At 37.1% G+C, this 23,946-nt stretch overlaps 1 protein-coding gene across 1 annotated transcript; it reads left to right on the forward strand.

Moving 5' to 3' along the window:
- Nucleotides 1-882: 882 nt before the first annotated feature.
- On the forward strand, nucleotides 883-23,702 carry LOC104495796 (COBW domain-containing protein 1-like; the record flags this gene model as incomplete). The annotated part of the gene is made up of 14 exons (XM_010138812.1): nucleotides 883-969; nucleotides 1,864-1,960; nucleotides 3,141-3,232; nucleotides 5,886-5,945; nucleotides 6,968-7,005; nucleotides 10,902-10,948; nucleotides 11,679-11,765; nucleotides 12,583-12,627; nucleotides 17,328-17,384; nucleotides 19,977-20,028; nucleotides 20,742-20,810; nucleotides 20,910-20,975; nucleotides 22,757-22,886; nucleotides 23,605-23,702. Coding segments are annotated over 14 exons (1,025 nt in total), but the record flags the coding sequence as incomplete, so codon positions are not given.
- Nucleotides 23,703-23,946: the final 244 nt, after the last annotated feature.

Consider the following 23,946-nt stretch of genomic DNA (forward strand, 5'->3'; position numbering starts at 1 on the left):
AGCGGTTCCAGTTAGGTTTGCACAGCGATTTTGAAGAGACGAACAAACTCCTGTTGCTGCTTTGAGCACACCCTGCCTGTGTGCGGGGTCCGACTTGTTCTGGTCGTGTTTGACAGATCGCTTTTTGCCACTTAATGTCAGAACAGTTTAATGTATTTGCTTCGGTTAAACGCAGACTGAATTGCAATCTTATAAATGTGAGTTTTGTCTTCTCTCTTAAACCAACACAGTTACTGGGAGCTTCAAATGTGCTTATATACGGTGAAGATCAGGTTAAACTTAGGATTGCTAACACTCTTCTAAAAGTTGGAATTTTTTACTGCATTATACTCTCAAAAAACTCAGGGCAGGGAAGGAAGGTTGCTTTACCAAATTCCCGTAGTTGTGATCTTGTGCTTGGGTTGAAACTGTTAGTGATGTGGTATTACGGAAGTTATGAATACCTGGCTTAGCAATGCCGCATTAACGGTGGGCAGCAGCACATCAGTGATTACTGATGACAGGACAGCTGGTCAGAAAAGGCAGCGGGAGGAAGAAGAATAAGTGCATCTTTTGTGGAGAGAAACGTAAAAATGAGTTTCCTGGGAAAAGACCTCTCAGCTGGTAGGGAACTTGTTAGTTTGTCAAGCACTGACAGTGAACGGAGAGCTAGGGGTCTTTTAAAGCTGAGGTTTAATGTGCTGTTAGTTCTATGGGTCAAATATCTCTATAAAATATTTTTTACAGTGCTATAATAGAACGTAGGACACAAGAATGAAAACTTATTATTTCAGAAGAGATCAGATTTGTCTGAAGTGTGCATGTACACAACATGTATTTGATTTTTATTTGAAAATGTAAGCTTTTTTTGACATTTTAATAGAAATATGGTCTTTGTTTTAGGAGCTGGGAAAACAACCCTTCTAAATTACATACTGACTGAACAGCATAATAAAAGAATAGCAGTTATTCTGAATGAGTTTGGAGAAGGTATGTAAACATGCAGAAACTTTTTTTAGCAATAAAATGACAAGTATATAAAATTCCTGGAAATCAAGGACATTGTAGTTTTAAATCCATTTCTGAAATTGTTGACACACCTCACAGTCTTCAGAAGGGCAAAAAGTCTTTTGAGTGGTGTTATGAAGTATTGTAACGCATTAAGTTGTTTTATACTTATATTCAGTCTCTCAGAGTCAAGTAAATGAATATATCACCCTTTTCGAAGTGCTATACCTCCATTTGTCCTACTCGGTTTTAAGCAAATGGAAATTAAAATAACGTGTTGGTAGATAATGTTTTATTTTCTTTTCTTTCCCTTCAGCCAGTTACAGATCACAGATTACCCTAGACGAGGAAAATGGCAAGATGTATGCTTGGTGTCTGTGGTTCTTCAAAGTCCTTGTTTTCCTTCTCAGGATTTTTAACTGTTATGGCTATATTTTCATATCCATACCATAGTCAGTGGTGCTTACAGTTTGCACTGTGGTGGTAGTGGCGTTTTTTGTTTGTTTGTTTGCTTTCATCAGCAAAGAGGCATGCTGCTCTGTTCATGGAGCCTAAAATAGAACAGAGAGAGAGTGTCTTTATTTGATATGGTTGTAGAGGCTGATTTTCCTTTCTTTTAGTGAAGTTCATGGCACTTAACACTGTATTTCATCCTCTGGGTTTTGGTCTTTGTAAGCCAACTTGACAGTGGCTTTTAAATTTCTCATAAAGTGGAAAATACTAATTTCGGAAGAACATGTCAGAAAGATGGTCTCAGAAGGCAAAAGCGTAGTCCAGAAGTAAAAAAGTGTACCAACTTGAATCTTTCATATCTCTTTTGCAGGCACTGTCATGGAAATTTGTAGATTAAAATTATAGTACTGCTTGTATTTCCAGGAAGCGCCTTGGAGAAATCCCTGGCAGTCAGTCAAGGGGGAGAACTCTATGAAGAATGGCTGGAGCTCAGAAATGGCTGCCTGTGCTGTTCAGTCAAGTAAGGAAGGACTGTTGTGCAAGATCTTACAGAGGGTTTTTTAGAAATCAGATCAGGACTTGATTCCTAAAACTGATGGTGCTATTGATTGACACCTCTTTTTGTTGTATAAAACAAGAATTTGGAATTTGAGAGATGGAAATTTCTTTCGTTTTGCTGCCTTACTGGATTTTGACTTCTTTTTTAGATTATTTTTCTGAACGACTCTAACTTATACACCATTAGAGTATTGTAGGGTAGGGAGCTCTCCCTCTTCTGTTAGTATCATACACTTTTACACAGAGAGCTAAAGATTCAGGGGGGCTGGAACTAGGACTCAGGTTTCCTAATTTCCACATGCAATACATACTCTGTATTCCTTTCTCTGTATGTTGATTAATACTTGAATATTTGGTACCTCAAAAAGGATGGAGGCAGAACCTTTTGGTGACCTGATGAAACACAGTATTCCAAATTGTAAGCTGATGGTCATGTTAAAAAGCAGGAGTGTATTTGTTCCTTTGACATCTTTTTACCATTTGTTTGAATGCTGGATTGTTTGTGCTGACTTTGTAATAAAGGTGATGGCCTGTTTGTCCAGAAAATTTGGAAGAACTGGTCCTGTGCTTTAAATTGGGATAGTAAGTGGAAAATATTTGTGTTTTACTGGGATATAAGGAATGCTGCCATTGCTGCAATGTTTGATATACGTTGATTTCTTACGTAAACTACCATGAATTTCTGCTTCAGGCTGACCTCATCAGCTGACATTTAAATAACTGACACACATTAATTTTCCTGTAGGTGAGATAGAAAGGCAGGAGAGCGTGCTGCAGTCCCTCCCACCCCCCCACCTTCTTTTTGTAACTTCAGTTACCAAACCAAATAATTACTTATTTACACAGCCCTGCTATACTTCACAGGACTTGCAGTGTTTGAAAACAGATCTTCATCTTCATTTAAATCACCCTTATTATGCCTGTTAGGATAGGCAAATGCCAATTTCACACTGAAATGAAACAGAAAACTACTATTTGCCTAATATTAGAGCAGGAGCTTGATGACTGAATTTTCATTGTAGACTGTACAACCTGACTCAGGCTTTGCTTTGATGGTACTGATACTGATCTGCATCAGAAGATACATGTTTATACGTGTTTTTGTTTTCTCTGTTCTCAGGTTTAATTATTTCTTCTTACAGGGACAATGGTGTGAAGGCAATCGAGAATTTGATGCAAAGGAGAGGAAAATTTGACTATATATTGTTGGAAACAACTGGTTTGGCAGATCCAGGTAGTTAACATTATGGTTTTCATAACCATGGTAATTATTCTGTTTTTTTAAATGCTTATTTGATCACCAGTCAGTTCACTATGCAGAATCTAATAAAGTGATGAGCTGTTAGTCATATGCTTTGATTGCTATGTAGACTAAAACTCAATTGGATAAGGTACAGAAACTGGATTTTGGGTGGGGTTGTTTGGTTGGGTGTTTTGTTGTTTTTTTTTCAACTTGCTCTAAATTGACTCTAAAGCTTAACAGAAACGAACTTAAATTTTATTTCTATCAAGAGAAGACACTGGGCTGGGAGAAGCATACTCTGAAACTAGTAGTTTTTTTGTTTTACATTGCTCTTTCTAAAATGTAAATTAATAGCATCTAATGTATTGTTACATGGTTGTGCTAGGCCGTATATTTTCTGTAGTCATAAATAGGCTGTGAAACAGACTTTTCTGATGGGTACAGAACAGTAATAGTTCTCACATTCACTCTTTAGTGATATTTAATGCAAAAAGGTGTTTAAGCTTGAGCTCATGTTAGTAATAGCTATCTAAAACAATTTTCTCTGAACCATCTCAATTAAAAACATGTTGTTGATGGAGAGTGAAGGAAATTCTTAAGAGAAATTCAATTGTTTTCCTTTTAGGAGACTGACACTTTCCAGGTCAAAGCTAAATATTTGTCACGGTAATTTTTTTCGAAAGACAGGACATTGATTTGGCCTCTGTTACACACAAATTCTGTTTGAGTCAAATTGGAAAACTATTAAGCTTTTTGGGAAAACAAAATCAATAGATACCAGAAAACCATTAGATGTTGTGGGCCTTGCTATATCTTATGTGGTTAAGCACTGTGAAGAACTGGCAGGTATTTGGTGTTGATACAGCGTGGTGTTTGAAGGACTGCATCTTGTCATTTTAGATGAACAGTTCTAGGAGTTAGAATGAGTTTGGTTACTGGTTGGTTCTTTTGGGGGGTTTTTTTTGTTTTCATTTTTTTTTTTCCTTCTGATGTGCTTAATAGTCTTAGACAGGCTGCCAGTAATTAAGGATCTGATAACTGAAAAAAACATGTACTGTCATTGCTGTCCCAGTCTCCATCTTCCAACGATAAATGTCACACAACCTCTTGTGGCTGGCTTAGTCTTCTCAGTGACTCACCTGTAGGTTCCAGGGAGGCTGCCATGAGGTTCCACAGAAGCTGTCTCTTCTTCAGGGTGAGCAAATGCTGTTCTTCCTCCTCTCCTCATAGGGCTCTTGTCTCAACTATCTTGGTGATCCTATGCTGATGCCTTTCGTGTATGGGGGAATACCCATGCTTGAAGTGCTGTCCAGACATGGGCTTGAAAGTGCTAAATACAGGAAAATAATCTCCATCAGCCATGCTTCGGTTCCAAGAGTGTGAGGTGCTTTTGGCCCTCTCTGATCCTGGGACACACTGCTTGCTTGTCTTAGTGCCTATCAGGACCCCCACAGCCTCTTCGTAAACCTACTCATCAGCTAGTCTGTCCTTAGCTCGTGTCATTGCTATAGGCTCTTTGTTCGTGAGTGTATTACTCAGCATTTTTCCTCACTGAATTTCATGAGGTTCTTACTGGCCATTCTTTCCTGCTTGGCTAGGTCCAGAGGCTAGGTCCAGATACCTCTGGAATTTGGTGTTCTCAGCAAACTTGACAGGTATATCTTCCAGCCCCTGTGGGGTTCCTGGTGGAGATACTGAACAGGACAGGTCCCAGGATAGACCCCTGCAGTACCCTCCTTACTACTCGCTGTCAGGTAGGGTATGAGCTGTTAACTGCAACACTTAAGAGCTTAACTGTCCAACCAGTTTTACCTAGTTGTCTTTCCATTCTTCTGGTGATGTCCCAGCTTGCTTAATAAAGCATCTTTGAAGACAGTGTTGAAAAATTTGCTAGACGTGATGTAAATGGCATGCAGTGCTCTTCCTTTGTCCACAAACCCAGTTTTCACTGGAGACCAGGTATGGCCTTCCCAGATTGGTCAGGTATGATTTACCCTTGTAAACTTCACTTGGAGTACAATATCTGTTTGCAAATTAACCCTGCATTAGATATTCCTTCACTGAATCCATCTTAAAGTTAACTAAAGCCATAAGATTTCCTGTGCAAACCTGAGATAAAGAATAATATCTGATTATTCTTGACTTTCTTCATTGTGTTGATTCATGATGTAAAAAACTGCATAGGAGAGTTTATAGAAGCCAGTGAAGAAGGGAAGGTCCCTAGGAGGGAGCTGATTTCTCTCATGTGTCCAAATTCCATTTTTCTGTAGCGGTTTTATCTCATTTTTCTTGTGTGTGTGCCATGTCCTAGAAACGTGGAAGATGGAAAGGGGGAGTACAGAATTTTTTAGACATTAGGAAACCTTGGAGTATGATAACGAGTTGATGTTACTGAGTAAAGGTAACTTAGGCAACTTGCACGCATCTGGAATTTTGAGGTTTTTAAAGTTTTTCCATAGTTGTAGCTGTTCTTACGTCAAATGTGTGGTTGGGCATTTGACATTTATGATGGTTTCTGCATTTGGAAGAGAGGAGCTTCAACTACAGCACTACAAATAAGAGTTTTTCTTTAAAAAAAGTGCCTGAATATTGATAGTTTACTGGAAAATGTCATTTTTGCAACTAAATCTACTGCACTTCTTAGGAGCTGTGGCCTCCATGTTCTGGGTTGATTCTGAGCTGGGAAGTGACATTTATCTTGATGGTAAGAAGTACAAGCTTGTCTGTCAACGTATTGGCATTCCACATCTGCATTTAGTGTCACGTATTCTTATTATTAAATGCAAGGTTTCAGAAAATGTTTGAAATGCATAATGTCACACCCCAAAATTTGACCACAGAGATCTGCTTGCTTATTGTGATGCTTGTTTATCTACTTGGTGAGCTGTTTCAGTTTGCAAATCCAACAAAAGTTGTGTAAAGCTTTGTCAAGAGATCAGGTATGGAGACATCTTGATTGTCCTGTAAGGGGGAGGAAAAACATCATGAGTCAGATGTTGTATAACATTGTTAAGGAGTAATATTACAGCTCATTATTTTTTTTCCCAATGCAGAGTTTCCTAAATTGTTTAATTTTTCAACATTTGGACTTTCCTGCCTATTGTTTTCTGCCTTCTTTGCCTGTTTTGTTAGTTCAAGTATTTGCTGTGTTCCAGTAAAAATCTAATTTTACTGTCATCATTATATGTAGTTAAAGAGCATGTTGAATGTTGATTTTTTTTTTTTTTTTAATGTGACTACAACCGCCTTGCTCTTTGGCTTAAAAAGTACCCTACTAACACTTTGGACAGTCTGTGAAATACCTGCGTAGTCTAGGAAACATTCAGTTGAATAGAAACAGCTTCCTAAGTTTCTGCCAGATGATTGCAGGTTTCTGGTCGCTTATAATCAGAATAACTGCATACCTCAGTCCCATTGATTTGTTTCGATAACCTGTCAAAGCATACCTCTGCCGGTTTGCTATTGCGGAATAAGGAGGGGCATCCACCTTCTGAGAATTTCTCTCACCTGGTTTGCTAGACATTTTTTTACCACAGATACAGATAACAAATGTAATAATTGGGTAACAAGTTTAATGTTCAGATACACAGGAAACATCGAAAATATTATAACCAGTTGTAAATGTGATGGTATTGTTACTCTTGTAGTTGTGCAGGATGTTTGCAAGTTGTTAAATTGTTTGCTGCTTTCAGCACATTTCTGTTCCGTTTTAATATTCTCTTTTAGGTATTATATCTGTTGTTGATGCAATGTATGGACTGCAGGTAAGTTGGTGGGTTTGTTTTGTAGTTTAAAACTGTAACCCCGGAACAGCTATTGCAGTAATATTCATGGAGACAAATTACTGATGTGGTTTCAACCCGGCCAGGAGCCAAACACCACACAGCCACTCACTTACCCTCTTCTCTTCTGAGGAACAAGGGGAGAAAACTGGAGGGTTAAAGGTAAGATCGAGATAAAAACAATTTAATGATTGAAATAAGATATAACAACACCAACAATAATTATAGAAGAATATGCAAATGACTAGTGCTCAGTGCAGTTGCTCACCACGCACTGCCTGAGGCCCAGCCTGTTCCCAGATTGCAATCCAGCAGCACAAAATCCCTAAATCACGATCCTAGAAGAGAGAGCCCCATCTTCTTGGCTAACTCTCATCTATATACTGAGCATGATGTTATATGATACGGAATATTCCACTGGCCAGTTTGGGTCAGCTGTCCTGGCCATGCTCCCTCCCAGCTTCTTGTGCACCTGCACAATGGCAAGACACAGCACGCTGAAAAGTCCTTGATTTCTTAGGAACAGCTAAGAATGTCGGTATAATACCGCCATTCTTCTCGGACCAGATCTCATACTGAATCCAAAACACAGCACTATTGTAGCTACTAAGAAGAAAAATTATCTCTATCCCAGCTGAAACCAGGACAATTAGGTTTTTACAATTATGTTAATTCTTACAATGGATGAGGTTGTATGTCAGCTGCTGTGGTACATTAGTACTGTGTTTTAAATGGAATGAGGAATTACTGATATTCTTAGGAACTGAGATTCCTATCAACATAGCAGTACGTCTTAGTACTAAGAGTTGTCAGTTTCTAGATACCTGATTCCTTCTCGTTCGATCACGTCACTTGGGAATCTTGGCTGTATCCCAAATAGGATTTAGATTACCATAAAAACGGTGGAGAAATTTGCCTTACAGACGTGTCACTGGTCCATGTTACTTGAAAGGAAAGGAGTAATGACAGACTCTGATAACCAGTGTGGTAACGAGTTAGGGCTCAAATTGGAAAAGTTTCTAAGGTAAGGGTAACTGTGGTGTAGAACAATGAGAGAGCCGGGTATGTAGTTGTCATTTCAGATGAAAAGATGACTTCGTTATGTAGAAGCAGACAAAAAGAGCAAGTACTAAAGTAATCTACATCAAGTGTGATGTAAGAACAGACCTATGGAACAGTGAGTTTGGATAAAAGCAGAAATTGCGATTAAATATTTTGAATTTTTTGCAATAGTTAATAATGATTATTTGCAACTTAATTACTTAGGAAGTGACTACTTTGATTAGGTATTGATTTTGCAGGATTCAAAATAAAAGTGACCATAAGAAGGGATGCCTCCATGATGTACAAATCCCATCATGCTGTGCAACTGTTTTTAATGTCTCTGTATTTTACAATGGCTGCAGAAAGCTGAGAGAACTGGACAACAGTGGTTTAAAAAATAAGGAAGTGATCCTTCCTTTCTAAGATTGTATTTGGTTTGGACTAGTTGGGTTTCTTGTTTCAGTTGAGCTGGTCTAGTAACTTATTGACCAGAAGGGGGCAGTCCTGGCCTCTTGTCAATTTGTATTGCACCAGGACTGAACCAATCTTACCTATCTATATATTTTTGGCAGGTTAAGGCACTGTGTTTTGCAAGGACTTTATGCAGGAGTTGGTAGTAGAATGAGGGGAAAGGCCTGAGAGCTGGTTTGCCCTTCTAAGCAGAAGCTGACTTTTAGTTCAGCTCAGCTATTGCAAGAAACCACAGTATTCCTTGAGTCATGCACCTCTTCAGCTGAATGCCCTCCTAGTAACTCAGATGTGGTGTAGTATTGCAAAAATGTTACTCTGTTTATCTTTCTCTTCATGCAATGCTGATTTATTGGCTTAAATCAAATATAATTGTGTTGCATGCATCAGCATCTCATTTTTGAAAAATAACATTTTAAATATTTAAACTTTCAAGTAATATCTCAGAAACAACACATGCTTTGAAACATTCAGCTTTTTCTATCCATTAGTATCTTTGACAGCTCACTGAAAACTATTCCATTATTTAATCAGTAAGCCTGTACAACACTGACATCCAATTGGAATAACAGAAACTTCAGACTTTCTCAGTTATATGCCAAGTAAACAAATTCTGCTTTGTATAAAGGAGTTGCTAACTTGTGCAATTCCTCTGATTGCAAAGCTTGACCTGAACAGCTGCTTGTAATTCAAAGAATTTTGAAAGGTAATTACATTGAGACAGTGGGCAGCCATTTAAGGATGTCATGCTTCAAAGAACCAACCCATCACAAAAAAAGCTGCCAAATAGTACCCTGTGACCAGTCAGCCAAACTGAAACAGAAGTGGTAATTGACACCATGTGTTGTCACTCTAATGAATTTGTCATTTGAAGTGGTAGTTGATACCATGTGTTGTCACTCTAATGAATTTGTCATCCAGCAATCTGAAATACTAATTTTTTTAACTGAAGGCAAAACAGTTGGAGAACTTGAAGTGATAGTTCTCTACTTTCAGGTCTTGACATCTGAACTACAGATGTTGTCCTTTTCAGGGCAACAGATCTGATGACACTTAATTCAATAGAATCAATTCACAGAGGATTACAAAGAAAAGGTCAGATAATAGGTTCCCTCTAAGTCATCACGTTGTTGTGTTCTGCTTAGGTTGTGTACAATCAGGAAATACTTTTGGTTTTTCCTTTTTTTTAAGGTGACAGACTGACAGTATGCAAAAATCTTTTTTTTTTAAGTCAAATAATATCAGGTATTTGATAATTCAACTTGGAGAAAAAACAGTTTTCTGGGTTTTTTTAAATTATTTCCCATGACAATTAATTCCACTTTAATTTGGTATTCCTATGTCTTTAAAGCCAATATTTAAAATTATATTCCTGGTACATTTAGAGCTGATGAAGGAATGCGCAGGACTCTGTAATCTTCCCAGAGAAGTAAGACATAAATGATGAGCTCTTACTAATATTGCAGCACCAGACACTTGCCTCCAGGTGCCTGTGACACTTCTTTCCTGGAGATAGCTGCCTCCATGGCAGAATGGACAGAAGATAACTTGTAGCTGAACCTTTCCTGCTTTAGTGTAGTCTATCTCTCTCAATTAAGTAAGGCTTTATGTTGCTAAACTTCACGCTGCTCTTGAGATGCAGGCAGTTTTTTTCCCTTTCACTAATTCTTCTGTAAGGACTTTAGCTTGGGCCTACAGGTGGAGCACAAAGCTGCAGATGCTGCTAAACTCCTGCCACGTGACCAGACGCTTGTGCTTTTGCCGGTGCTGACTGACTCTTCCACCCGGTTACATTGTGAATAGGCTGTGAACACTGACGTTGCCAAGGAGTAGTGGCGCAGGAAACAAACAGTGGCACAAACACAGAAAGAGAGTTAAAATTGTTACTATAAACATACAGTTTGTCTAATTATCAGCTGAAAAAAGTATGCAGTTATGTATATGAAATCCTGTACTGCAAGCCTAACTCATCTTTAACAGTTAGTTGACATCACACTCATTACTAAAATCACTGCACTTTCATTTTTTCAGATACGTTTTTCCATGATTACTGTATGTCATGGTAACTTATTTACTTCATTGTAAATCTGAAAGGTCATTAAAATAAATATAATACAGTTTTCCAACTCTTGACCATTCTAACCATAAAATTCATTTAAAAAGAAATTAAAAAGAAATGATAAGCTACTGTAATGGTAAGTTTATAAATATACTTTTTAACTGTCATTTTACCAAAAAATTTTACATGCCATGTTCCTCAATACTTTGTTGAAAAACACCTCAGCTGAATTGGACTTTCTTTAATTGCAAGTGAATTTAAATGTCATTTGAATATGCTTAATCCAATGGGTTTATTTTTTGTCTAGCACTTGACAGAGGAAAAGCCAGAAGGCCTTGTCAATGAAGCCTCTCGGTATGGATGTATAAATTAATTTTTTATTTCACAGCGCTGTATAGAAGTTCACTAGAAATGACTTCTTTTTTATAGGGCTTTTTGTTCCTCCTTTGCTTTTAAACCAAGGTAGGTTTGTGTAATGAGGTAGAGAATAGAAAAGTGAATTCATGCTCCATTTAGTCTTTTTGCCAAGATCTGACTCTTCTACTGTATTTTAAGAGGGATGGGATTTTATGTAAGAGAAGAGGAACCACCTATTTTGGGGGTTAGAAAGACTTGCATGCTAGGATCTATCAGATACTCGAAGTAGAACTGGAGGTAGAGTAATATTTTTTGCTGTATGTGGAGCCACAATGATTAAGGTTCATTGTAATAATAGAAATCTTCATAAAGCAAAGAGACTTAATGTATGACTTTACAAAGACTACATGCAGGAGAAATAGCATCTTGTGAAGTTCATAAATCACCAAGCACTTTGGATTAGGTGACATTTCGAAACAAAATGAAAACTAGCGAGCCTTTTGTAGGTCAGTAGACTTCTCTTATGGCACAGAAGAACACCTCAAGGAGAAGCCAGTAGTACTTTAGTACTTCAGTCATTCTCCATGATATTCTAGTTTGATTAATGCTTGCCTTTCTATACTAACAGTGCTCATACTCGTACCATTTTTTCTGCTTTACAGAAAAAGTATTTGTCCATGTTTTCATGTTGTCTTTTTTCTTTTTTTTTTTCCCCCTTCATGCATAGGCAGATTGCATTAGCTGATCTTATAATCATCAATAAAACAGATCTGGTTTCTCAGGAAGAATTGAATAAAGTCAGAACATCTGTCAGGTATTAAACTTTTGGCATAACTAACAGTGTACTGGCTCAAAGGTTAATTTTATTTAAACATAAATAATTACTTCTTGCTATTAATAAAGAAGTTAGATCTCAGAATTACACTGACACAAATCGTTAGCTCAGAAAGGAAAAGAGACTGCCCCCTTCTAAGGACATTTCAGTACTTCTGGTAGTTTTCCTATGTAGGTAAGATGTGATTTTATTTACTAAAGACAAGCCTTTGTGTTAAGTGTCCGTGCTCTTACACTTTTGGGCAGCTGTTCCTGTTTTTCAGAATTAGCATCAGGGAAGAAAAAAGGAATCTTCTAGTAGAGATGAGTTCACTAGCAAATGTGACGATAAGGTAGAGGAAGTCCCAAATAATTGTCATAGGTGCAGAAGAACCAATGGTCTGAATCAAATTAGTGATCAAAGATATGTCCATCTTTTTCTATCAATGCCATGATAACCAAAATGAAACATTAACATTTTTTAATACTTTACAGCTTTATTAGTCATTTGAATTCTGAAAGTAAAAATACTTGGACCTAGGAAAGTGTATCATGAGGAATGTTGGATAGGAAAACACAGTTCTCACTAGTAGTATTTTGTTGTCAGAACTTGTGAAGTTCCCCACCCCTTACTTAGAAGATGAAAAAGTCACAAAAAAAGAAGTCTGGGATTTCTGTTGGTTTATTCAATAAGTTGGGAATAGATTTGGGGTTATTGCTGTGGTGGTTTTATGTGCTGCTTTGCATGGTTAATTTGTTCAAGCAATATATTGTGGTTGTGTTTTCATCTAACTTCTGATTTTTCTATTCGATTTTAGGTCAATAAATGGATTTGTTAAAATTCTAGAGACGCAAAGATCAAGGTATTAAAAGGCCACTGTTACTAGGTACCAGATCCTGCTTCTTTTGTGACAGATAAAAGTATGCTATTAGATCAGTTTGCCTGAAGGAAAACTATTGAAATAGAAGTATCAAACTCGATATTTAATTTACAAATAAGCACCTAGATAAAGGATTTTTTTTAAGAAGTAAAAATGTATTTTTCTTTTATTGTTCACATCCTACACTCCAGTGTGTAACTATTTTTTAAAAGATCACTACTAAGATGTAGCTCTGTTTATAGAGCTTATCGCTAGTGGGTTTTATTGGACTTAGAAATATTTACAGTTATATTGCATATTTAAATGAGAAGTGGATTTTACAAAAGCTTGGCTGTTATTTTGTTTTAAGTTTAATATGATTATGGCTTTTAATTATGAAAGTTTCTTTTATTATTGTTGCCATTTAAGGAGTAATGGCATTTAGAAAGTTCCTGAAGAAAGTTTCTCGTAACTCATAAATTAGATCTGGTAACTAAAGAGCAACTTGCAAGGCCAAGTTGTCTCTGAACTAATCATATGCACTATCATGTTTTCTTACTGTTGTGTCAGCTTAAAGATTTTTCTCACTTATACCTGCTGCAAAGTTGTTACTACAAAGTGACTTCGAAAGCAGTGCAAGGAATTTTATAAGAAGGAAAAGTAATTGCATTTGTTTTGCTATTTTTCTTTGAAATTCTGACTCTAATTTCTTCTTTAATAAGGAATTGAATGGATATGCTTTTCCCAGGGGCATTGGGAATCTTTCAGACTGCCAGGACTCATTTCTGTACTATTACATCAGTTATTTGACTATATCATGATAAATGTTTCTATAATTCAGGTTCATGTTCTACGCAATTTTTGAAAGGATAAGAATAGACATAAAGTCTTCTTGGCTTTTTAAAGTTTCTGTCAACTGTAGTTGGAAATTGTAGAGAAGAATATTTGCTGTTGTTGGCTGATCAGGTAGGAGCAGCGACTGCAGAATTTGCATTTATTTTGGTAACCGGGCTTTTGAACACAGATGCTCATCTGACCTCCATCTAACAATCGGCTCAGTTTACATTTCCAAAAATGTTAATCTTGTTAACATTTCTGTTGGCTTTAACTTACTGGAAATTCTGTCTGCAGTCTGATCTCTGGATGTTTTATGCTCTGCTGTTGAATCACTGCACTATGAAAAGCATTCTCTTTAGTGTCTATTCTGTTCGTTTAAAAGGATTATTCTCATACTATTTTTGTATTATATTATTATAGCAAGGTGAAATGATAAGTAGCTTTAACAACTTTACACTCCTTTCTTGTTAGCTTGCAAATTCTGTTGGAGAATGCTTAGAAAAAAGAACAAACAATAGTATAGAGGGGGTCATAGTATAGACCAGCCAGAAGCCAGCAGCTCTTGCAGAAGGATTTGGATGGGCACATGCTTCACTGGATAAAAAATTGGCTGGATGGCTGGGCCCATGTTATTGAATGGAGTTCAGTCCAGTTGTTGGCCAGTCAGAACTGGTGTTCCCCAGGTACCTCTAGTGTGGCATGTTCTCCTTAACATCTTTATCTGTGATCCGGATGAGGGTTTCAAGTGTTCCCTCAGTAAGTTTGCAGATGACACCAAGCTGGGTGGGTGTGTTGATCTGTTTGAAAGCTAGGAGGCTCTACAGAGGCATCTGGACAGGCTGGATTGATGGGCTGAGGCCAGTGGGATGAGTTTCAATAAGGCCAAGTGCCAGGTCCTGCAGCTGGATCACAACAATCCCCTGCAATGTTACACACTTGGGGAAGAGTGGCTGGAAAGCTGCCTGCCAGAGAAGACCCTGGGGATGTTGGTTGACAGCTGGGTGAATATGAGCCAGCAGTGTGCCCAGGTGGCCAAGAAGGCCAGCGGCATCCTGGCTTGAATCAGCAACAGTGTGGCCAGCAGGAGCAGGGAAGTGATTGTCCCCCTTTACTTGGCACTGGTGAGGCCACACCTTGAGTATCGTGTCCAGTTCTGGGTCACTGACTATAAGAAGGAGACTGAGGTGCTGGAGCGGGTTCAGAAAAGGGCAATAAAGCTGGTGAAGGGTCTAGATCACAAGTCCTGTGAGGAGCAGCTGAGGGAACTGGCGTTGTTTAGTCTAGGAGAACGTCTGAGAGGAGGTGGTATCTCTCTTTACGACTTCCTGAAAGGAGGCTGGGGGTGAGGTGGGTGTCAGTCTCTTTTCCCATGGTACGAATGACAGGACAAAAGGAAATGGCTTCAAGTTGTGCCAGGGGAGATAGAGATTGGTTATTAGGAAAAGGTTCTTCACAGAAAGGGTATTTAAGCATTGGAACAGGCTGCTCAGGAAGGTGGTGGAGTCCCCATCCCTGGAGGTGTAGATGTGGAGCTGAGGGACATGTTTTAGGGACCCTGGCAGTGCAGAATGAGCAGTTGGTCTTAAGGGTCTCAAAGCCTCTTCCAACCAAATGATTCTTTGATAAATTCTGAAACCGAGAGGTGTTTCTCATTCATTCACTCCTCTTCTAGTGATCCTCAGTAAATCATTTATCTTAAGTCAGCAGGAGTGTCTATTACATAAAAAGTAATTTTCTGTGATGGATTTAATGTACAAATAGTCACTATAAATTCTGCTGCAAAATGTAGACTTTTGTTAATTTTTCCTGTTCTGTAAATTCAGTTTATTAAGTCAGTATTTCATAAAGTTAAGCTGTGCTTGAATAACGTTACTGGCATTTTTCTCTCTCTGTAAATGGAGATGAGAATCCTCTGATGACTCCAGGTTAAATTTAATCAGGATTTTATTTTGATGGTAAATCTTGGATATTTACTCACAGATAATTTTGCAATATCCAGATTTGCCTGTCTTATTTTTGAGACCTCTGTACTTACAGTTTTCAAGACATCTGTGCAGTGTGATATTTCTTCATTTATTCTATGTACTTTGAATGCAACATGAATGATTGATTGAAAAAAAAACAACAAATACTGCAAAGGTGTGGAGTTGTAGAGACACAGTTTTAGCATTTCCCTTTCCTCCTGTTTAGTAAATCTTTGGGAACGTGATACTAATTTTTAAAATTCTGGAATTTATCATATCTTACGAAGAATGGGCAATTTTACCTTTGGCATGGAATGAGGAAGGAAATAATGAAAGATGATCAGTGCTTCGGAGACACTTACATGAAAATGATTGCAACACATTGCTGCAACTGAAATCAAAGATGTAACATGATGATTTTGTGGAGAACAAACAGTGGCTCTAAGAAAACAGGTCAGGAGTTATTTATTCTGTAGTCACAGTGCAGACTACAGAAATGGTCGCTGAAGTGCTTTGGAGGGTCACTGAAGTGCTTAAATCACACATAAATTGCATGTCTGACAGTCCTAGGAAATTAGTATGGGTTTTGTTACACAAAGAGTTTTCTGTAAATGTTATGATGGCATCCAGCGTGGCTTACAGTTTTGAAGAGGATATTAAACTTCATGCTTGGTGTCTTCAATCAGCATCTGACCATGTCCATTAGGAAGAGATCCAGTGTGATGTGTAGTGTCACATCTGTATCATTCTTTGCTGTCTGATGCCAGCCAGCATTACGTTTTGGATATTAATCTGAGCGGATCTCAGCTTCAGTCTTTAATCACAACTCTTGTGTTACTAGTAAATATTCTTTAGTGAATGATATATACTGTCTCTCTCATGATTAAACATTCCAAAAGTGAAATAAGCACAACATCTAATTTACTAGCATGTTATTTGAGAAAGTATCTTCTCTAATTAGGGCGTTTTGTCCCTCAAAAGCCCACATTTAAAAGGTATCTGTATAGCACTTCCTTGAGTGTTTCTATATGATTTTTCAGAATGCTGCTGAGAACAAACAGCTGGCACTGAGCTGGTCATGAACTTTAGAGAGGGATCATTTATGTGTTTTATATTATAAACCTTTCATCTTAGAAACTGCTTTGTAAAGCTACTGTTGAATGTAAAAGTTTAATAATACCGGCTACACTCGAAGTCTCTCTTTTTTTTTTTTTTTGTTAACCTGTCATACATTGCTTATATTTAGCCAGATTTCATTATTTGCATTTAGATGGCTATCAGTTGCCGTTAGCAATGAAACCTATAGCCTATATTGCTTTCATAAAAAAAGATTCTTGTGCAAGTTTATAAGTAGCTGTTCTTAGAAGTAAATGTGATCAGTTCTGCCTTTTCTGTATTATATTTTTCATTTGTCTGTTTCAGATGTTAGAGCTGAAATTTTTTGTAGTAGCACTTGCCTCATAGTGTATTTCAGTTTAGCTACATATATTCCAGTGGGGGGAGGGGTGGGTGTGTTCGGAGGGTCTGTCTTAAGGGTGCAGAATAACTGATGGGAAGAACTTCAGAGTTGCTTTTCCCATTTAGGGAAAACAAGTTATTATTCAGGCATACAATATGAGAGATTTTATCATCTGTCTTGGAAAGTCCTTGTATTTTACTGTATTTTTTAAAATTATGTTTCTGTGCTTACATATTACTGTGTAAAAATAAACTCGGCATTTTCTTGTAGGAGACAAGACTAACCACCAACATTCAAAAATCAGGCTAAAGAGTTATGGCACTATATGATATGCAGGAAAATAAACATAAGCTTCAGTGAATAATTTTAAAAATAGTTGCATAAGTACATACTATATTTAAATACAGCAAAAATACAAAGCTTTCTTTTTTCCCTCTGTTTAGAGTTGATCTCTCCAATGTCTTGGACCTACATGCTTTTGACAGTTTATCTGGAATAAGGTATGGAAATAATTTAACTGTCTTTTATTAGAAATAATGTCCATTGTGTAAGTACATGCAAGAAATAGAACATTCACATCCTTACTCTAATTTGCATCTGAGTTCTGTTGGCTTCTTTTCCTGAAACACAAGTTTTGCCTTAACGTTAGTAGTTGAGTAGGTTTGTACACTCTTTTGTGGTTCTCTTAAAGGATTTAAAAATTCTTCACACTTCACATCATGGTGAATGGGAGGCCACCTTAGTTTTCACAGAAAACAGTGAGGGACTAAGGTTTCACAACAAACAAAGCCACGAGAAGTTCTGGTTACTGTGCTTCATGTCCTTGAGGTTTTTTTTAATGCCAAGTGTGTGCGTCAGCATGCTAGATGTGTGGAAAAGTAAGAGTGGAGGTAAGGGGAGAAGGACCTTCTGTTCGCTTTGTGTGTTGAGGCTGTTCAGCGAAGAGAGCAAGGCCTATTGCAGCAGTCCTAAAGAGAAGGAGGGAATTTGCAACAAATGTCAGTATCAGCTTCATTTCTTTTCCTGGATGCACATGTTCACTTCAGGTAGAGGAACATAGCCGCTTCCTTATTCGCAAAAGGGAGAAACTGAGGAGGATGCAAGCTAGTGATCTCTAGTAGGTGAGTTGCGTTCAAGAAATTTCCCAGTGAACTGATGCTATCCAAAGGGTAGTCTCTCTTCTGCCCTTTCTTTTTGCTGGCACTGGCTTTTGTCTGGTCTTCGAAAAGTAGTGTTTGTTTCTCTTGAGCGTCTTGAATGTACCAGTCAGATCTGTACCAGTGGCAGCATCAGGGAGTCATCAGAATAGGCATCCAAACCGAAGTTAAGGGAGGGGGAATAGGAGCAACAGGTAACTGTTGGGTCATAAACCAAACTGTAAACTCGTGTCGTGAGTTCTTGTGATGGATCACTCTTTAGCTAAACTGACTCATCCTGGAGACATACGCCAGAGAGAAAGCAGTAAGAAGATGTGAGCCAGAAAAGGATCATTTTTGATGATGGCAATTCACAGTTAGATCTTATTAGCTGTAATATTACGTGGCATTCTGCAAGGTTTACTAGGAAGTGCTGTGCTCTACAAATCTGAGAAACTCCTTAAGGAGCTGACAAAAAAAAAATCTTTCTTGCTTTCCTCAGTCTAGTCTTCTCTCTTACCTCACTCATAGTTCCTTTAGAGGTTCTCACTGCTTGTTTTAAAACAGTGGAAACACTAAAATTGCAGCATTTAAAGACTAATTTTAAGGACTAAATTCTAAACCCAGCAAGAAGGTGGTAGACTGCTTAAGTGAAGTTCCATGTCTTTTGTTCTGAGCTCTGTACAGTGAAATTACTTAACTTGGTATCAGTTTATAGATACAGAAATCCCTACATAAAATATTAGTGGGGGCTTCTGCCCTGTCATCTATAGCAGAAGACCTCTTTGCATCCAGCACCATTTGAGTGAAAATACACACCAGTACACTAATAAAATTGTTCTTTTAACTGCATAATACAGTAAAGATTTCTGCCAGTGTAGCAGACAGATACAACATCTGACTGGTATATTGGTATTGGTAGAAGCTTGTAGACTATACATGCTCGGAAGTGACGGGAAGCACATCAAGAGTTCTGGATTCTGTGGAATGCAGTATGAGAAGATAATGAAGCAAAGGAGATCTGGGAAGCAGGAGCGTGAAATGTTACTTCAGTTGCAGTCAGAACCTTTTACCCCAACATTAAAGGCTTCTGAAAATTTACAGTCATCTAAGTAGAAGGAAAGATTTTTATGGGCAATCTACTGTAAAGTAGCAGAGATCTGTCACCATGGTGACTTTTGCTGTGACTTTTATCTGTGTGTTGGATGTGAGATGGAGAGTGTTCTCTGGTACAGAAAGAGTATTTGAAGAAATCTTGCATTGTCTTGGTTAAAGAGAGGTTTGGGTGTGTAATCTAAAGTTGCAGTAAAATTTTATGTTACTCACAATAATACAGTAAGACACTGAATCTTGGTTTATGAAACAAGTCCCCAGGTTCCTTTAGGAAGTAGAGAGGACCAGTTTTACATTAGCAGGCACACTGCACAGTAGGAACGAGCTGTACAGCAGAGTTTAAATGGAAACTGGTATATGATGTTTCACTTAGTGTTACGGATTTCATTCTCAGTTTTGTATATTTTTTCCTTCTTGCTTATCAAATAATTCTTAAAGTTTTAAAAACAGTCCAATAAATTGACAAATTCTACTGATTTATTTTTCTTTTCTTGCTTTAATGGTGTAGTTTGCCTTTTGTTCCTACACAAAAGAATATAAAGGGTTTGTTGTACTTCACATGTAAATATTTAAAATCTCAAAGATACTGCAGATCATTAATGTAATTTAATTGTGGTTATATTTAAAAAAACTAATATTGTATAGAAAACATTAACTAGATCAATATAATTAAACATCTTTGAGATTAAAATGGAATTAACAGTTCAAGCTAATTCTGAGTGTATAGTCCATCTTTGAGATTGCAGTTTTGCTCTGCAGTGTTGAAGAGTTTATTTAAATTTCAATATAATGAGATTTTATCCATCCTACTAAAATATGACATTGAACTTTGCATTTTTTCAGTTTGCAGAAAAAGCTTGAGCATGTAAAAACAACACATGCACATCTAGATAAGGTAATTATCAAAAGTACAGCTTCGGTGTTTTTATACCAACAAGGTTGTTTAGGGCAATCGCAAGCATTGCATGCCAATTATGTTACCTTTTCAGGAGATGCCAGTTAGGGAGTGATGTGTTCTAAGATCTTTGGAAGATTACATAGAATACATATAGGAATTTGCTTTGTGGTAGGTATAGATTTTAAATGCATGTAGGAACTTTTTATTTTCAAAAATAGCTTATAGTCTATTTATATAAACAGCTTTTCATAACAGACAGGTACGGATAGGTGAAAAATATATTGATTGATTTTTGTCTGATAGAATTGTGATGAAGAGCAGAAATTGTGACAGAGGCCAGTATGCTAAGAAAATAACGTTCCTAAACATATTTGAAAGATTGAGCTTACTAGCCTATAATAATTAAAATTCTTAGGCTTTCTTTGAGAACAGACATCAGCTACAGCAAACAATTACGTGGTAGAAGCTGATGGCATTAAACTAATCCAGGTATCATATATGCCTCTTAAGGGCCTATCCAAAAAGAATCAAAAAAGTATAGCATAACAGAGCAAATTAGAGCAGAACAGAAATGGAAATTTTTTTTTAATTTGACATGGGTATATAGTTAGTTTTTCTATGAGGCCAAGTTATGAAGTACTCTTTTCTAAATTAATGTAATGAAATGTTTACTCGGTTTGGTAATAGTAAGTGGGTCTTTCCATTTGCAGGCCATAATTACAGTAACATTTGAAGTTCCAGGAGATATTAGAGAAGAAAACTTAAATCTCTTTATTCAGGTAAGTAATATGTCACTGTCAAGTAAAAAAATCATCGTGGCTTTTTATAGAAAACCATTGCATGCCATTCTGTTGATGAAAAATTTTTCCTTTTCATAGAATCTTCTGTGGGAGAAGAATTTGAAAGATAAAACTGGGCGCACCATGGACATCATAAGACTGAAGGTGAGTCAGAAATGACCTACTTCTTTGTTTTGTGCTTTTCTTCTTTTACACCTAAAAACTGTGCTGTGCTGTCAGTTACAGACCTAGCAAAGGTGCTACTGAATCACTGTAGCAGAGGAAGACAAAATGGAGAGTAGCAATTTGTCATTGTTCTGTGTAGAGACAGTTTGTTACCTGCTGGCTGGTGGAACAACTCAGAAGGAGATAGCTGACAGAGAAGCAAACATTGTTCCTACTTGTTTTGAATTGAGAGGGAAGATGTATGGTCCCAAACATCAGTGGCAAGTTAATAATCAAGACATAGTGAAGTCAATTTTTCAGTTTTCACCTCCACTGCTTTGAAAGGTTCCATCCATCTCACATAAACATCTCCTTATCTAGGAATTGAATGCTGTAGATTGGATGCCACAGGTAGCTAGCTGTAATTATTGGTATAACATGGAGAAGTTGAATTTGGCGTAACATAGCAGTGCAGTACTAGTTCTGGTCTACAACTTTTTGCAATATTGTGAGACTATAGTTTTAAATAGGCAGCCTGTAAGCCTTCATCTTTAGGACACTTCATATGTTTTTCAATTGCTTGATTTTGAGAGGATTATAGGTGACAGTTTAGGATATATTTTTATTTTCCTTATACCCCAAAGAGACAAGTAAATAATCAAAAATGAGAATCAAGTCTGTCATTTGGTAGAAACACAAAAAGGTTTTCTGAGAACCCTTGTGTGTCATGGATAACAACATAATTATTTTCATTTCATTGGAAGAAAGGTTGTATTCTAGTGCTTTCAGCAACAAAACAAGAATATCCTTGTCTTCCTCTTCCTGGCAAACAAAGGAAAATAGTCACCGATGCATCTTAAGCTGACTAAAAACTGCTAGCTGCACAAGTACATATTTATTGTATTGTGCATTGGAATCAAAGTAATTCTTTAGATTTGAGGCGTGATAAGCTGTGTGCTGGTCCTCAGTCACAGACAAATACACCAAAGCAGATGAACACTGGGTAATTACAGAATGGGTTCCAAAGTTTTTTGGTTTTATATTTTACCTGCAGTCATAATCCTTTTGGCAGTAATAGTCATAGAATTCCAATTAATAGGTCAAACACAGATCTTTTTCCATGAAATATTTTTAAATTTTTTTTTTTTTGCTTTAGAAAAGTATAAGATATATTTTATAGAATTAAAATATTTTATGAAGCTTTACACAAAGTAATGAAAACTCTTTTAATACAACTTTGGGTATGTAGGTTAATTGGCTTACTCTGACAGAAAACGCTTCTAATTCTGTTGCTAGTTATTCTACTTCACAAATATTTGTACGGTCTCCAATATTCAAAGATTTCATTTCAGAATAGTGACTATGCTGAGCATGAGTGCTTCATCAGAATTACCTGAAATCAAACATTTTTGCTCATTTTACGTCATCGTTGCTGGCAGTCAATCTTTCATGGACTGATACGTCATACACCATATATTCCAAGTAGCATAGTAGCTGATGGCATTTTTGCTCAAACATACCAGATGCTGACCAAATGAGGAACAGAAAACAGAACATGGCACAGTGTAATTATAAGTCTTTAACAAAATAAGGAGACATGAGAGTGGATGTTACAAGTAGAAGTGATCATACTTCATGGTAATTTTAACTAACTGGTGCATAGTTGCCAGAAATACTTTTCCTTGCTCGGCCTAGTTTCAAAGGTTTTTTTTTTTTCCTCTCTTATGTATTTCATTTTTAAAGGTTTGTTTATACATCCTAACAGTTATTTTTCTTATAAGGGACTGGTATCTATTCAAGGCAAATCTCATCAGGTAATAGTCCAAGGTGTCCACGAGCTCTATGATCTTGAAGAGACTGCAGTAGCCTGGAAAGAAGATGAAGAGAGAACAAACCGACTGGTCCTAATAGGTACAAGGAGATATGTAATTTCCTCTTTTGACTTTTGGAAGCTGTTCTTTCAGCAGGCCATCCTATGACTTGTCCAATGAAAAGGAGCCAGCCTGAACTGGCCAGAATGATAGCAGCGAGTATGTTCAGCGTAACTTTAGTCAAAGGTTTGTCCATCAAGACCTCTGTGGTTTTTATATTCCAGCTGAGAGGAATCTACACTATTCTTTTTAGTGACATTAAAATAAAGTAAATAAAAATTAAATTAAATACTAAGTATTATAAATTATGTTGGCATATTTAATGTTGTTTTTAAAATCCATAGTGACAAATATGATGATGGGAATGGTTTGAATGTTCGATCAAATATTTAGTAACTGTAAGGAAGGTAATTATATTTATTAAAATGTATAAAATTGGTTTTGCTTCTGAAAAGCTTGTAATGCCTAGGTTGTACATTTCTATTTCCTACTTGTTCCTCTTTGCTTTGCAAAGTGCTTTTATGACCAAAAAAATCCAGTTTTTCCTCCTTTTCTTTACCTTGTACTGCTTGAAGTCCGCTGTTGTCTGTAAAAATCTGAAGTTACCTTGTTATCTGCAGCTTAATCTTATTACTGCTGTTCTCACTTGTTAGTATACTAAACATTTTCTTTGCTGAGAAGACTGGCAGCTTGCTGCTTGTGTGCATTTTTTGTAATATGCTGTAAAATATAGTTAGTTAATTTATCTGTTTTTACAGGCAGGAACTTGGATAAGGAGATCATCAAAGAAGCGTTCATAGCCACTGTGAGCGAGAAACACTGTGAGAGAGTTGACATCAAACCACAGAAAAGATGAAATGTCAATGCTCAACCCTGCAAGCTTTTTATGACAGAAAAGACTGAATAACCTGCAGTATAGTAGTTTGTCTTTTCTCTTGCAGTGTACACAATGGTTAAACCGTGAAGTCCTCCTAAGAATCCCAGGTGACCTACTGCTTAAAGATTAGCTCTTACAGTCTAGAGCTAAACACAAAGAATTGTACCAGTTTGGATTCGGCTTATGTCAGTAACATCAGGTACCTGTGCAGAAATGCAGACAG

This window comes from Buceros rhinoceros, unplaced genomic scaffold, assembly GCF_000710305.1.
Source record: "Buceros rhinoceros silvestris isolate BGI_N320 unplaced genomic scaffold, ASM71030v1 scaffold6756, whole genome shotgun sequence".
Taxonomy (NCBI): domain Eukaryota; kingdom Metazoa; phylum Chordata; class Aves; order Bucerotiformes; family Bucerotidae; genus Buceros; species Buceros rhinoceros.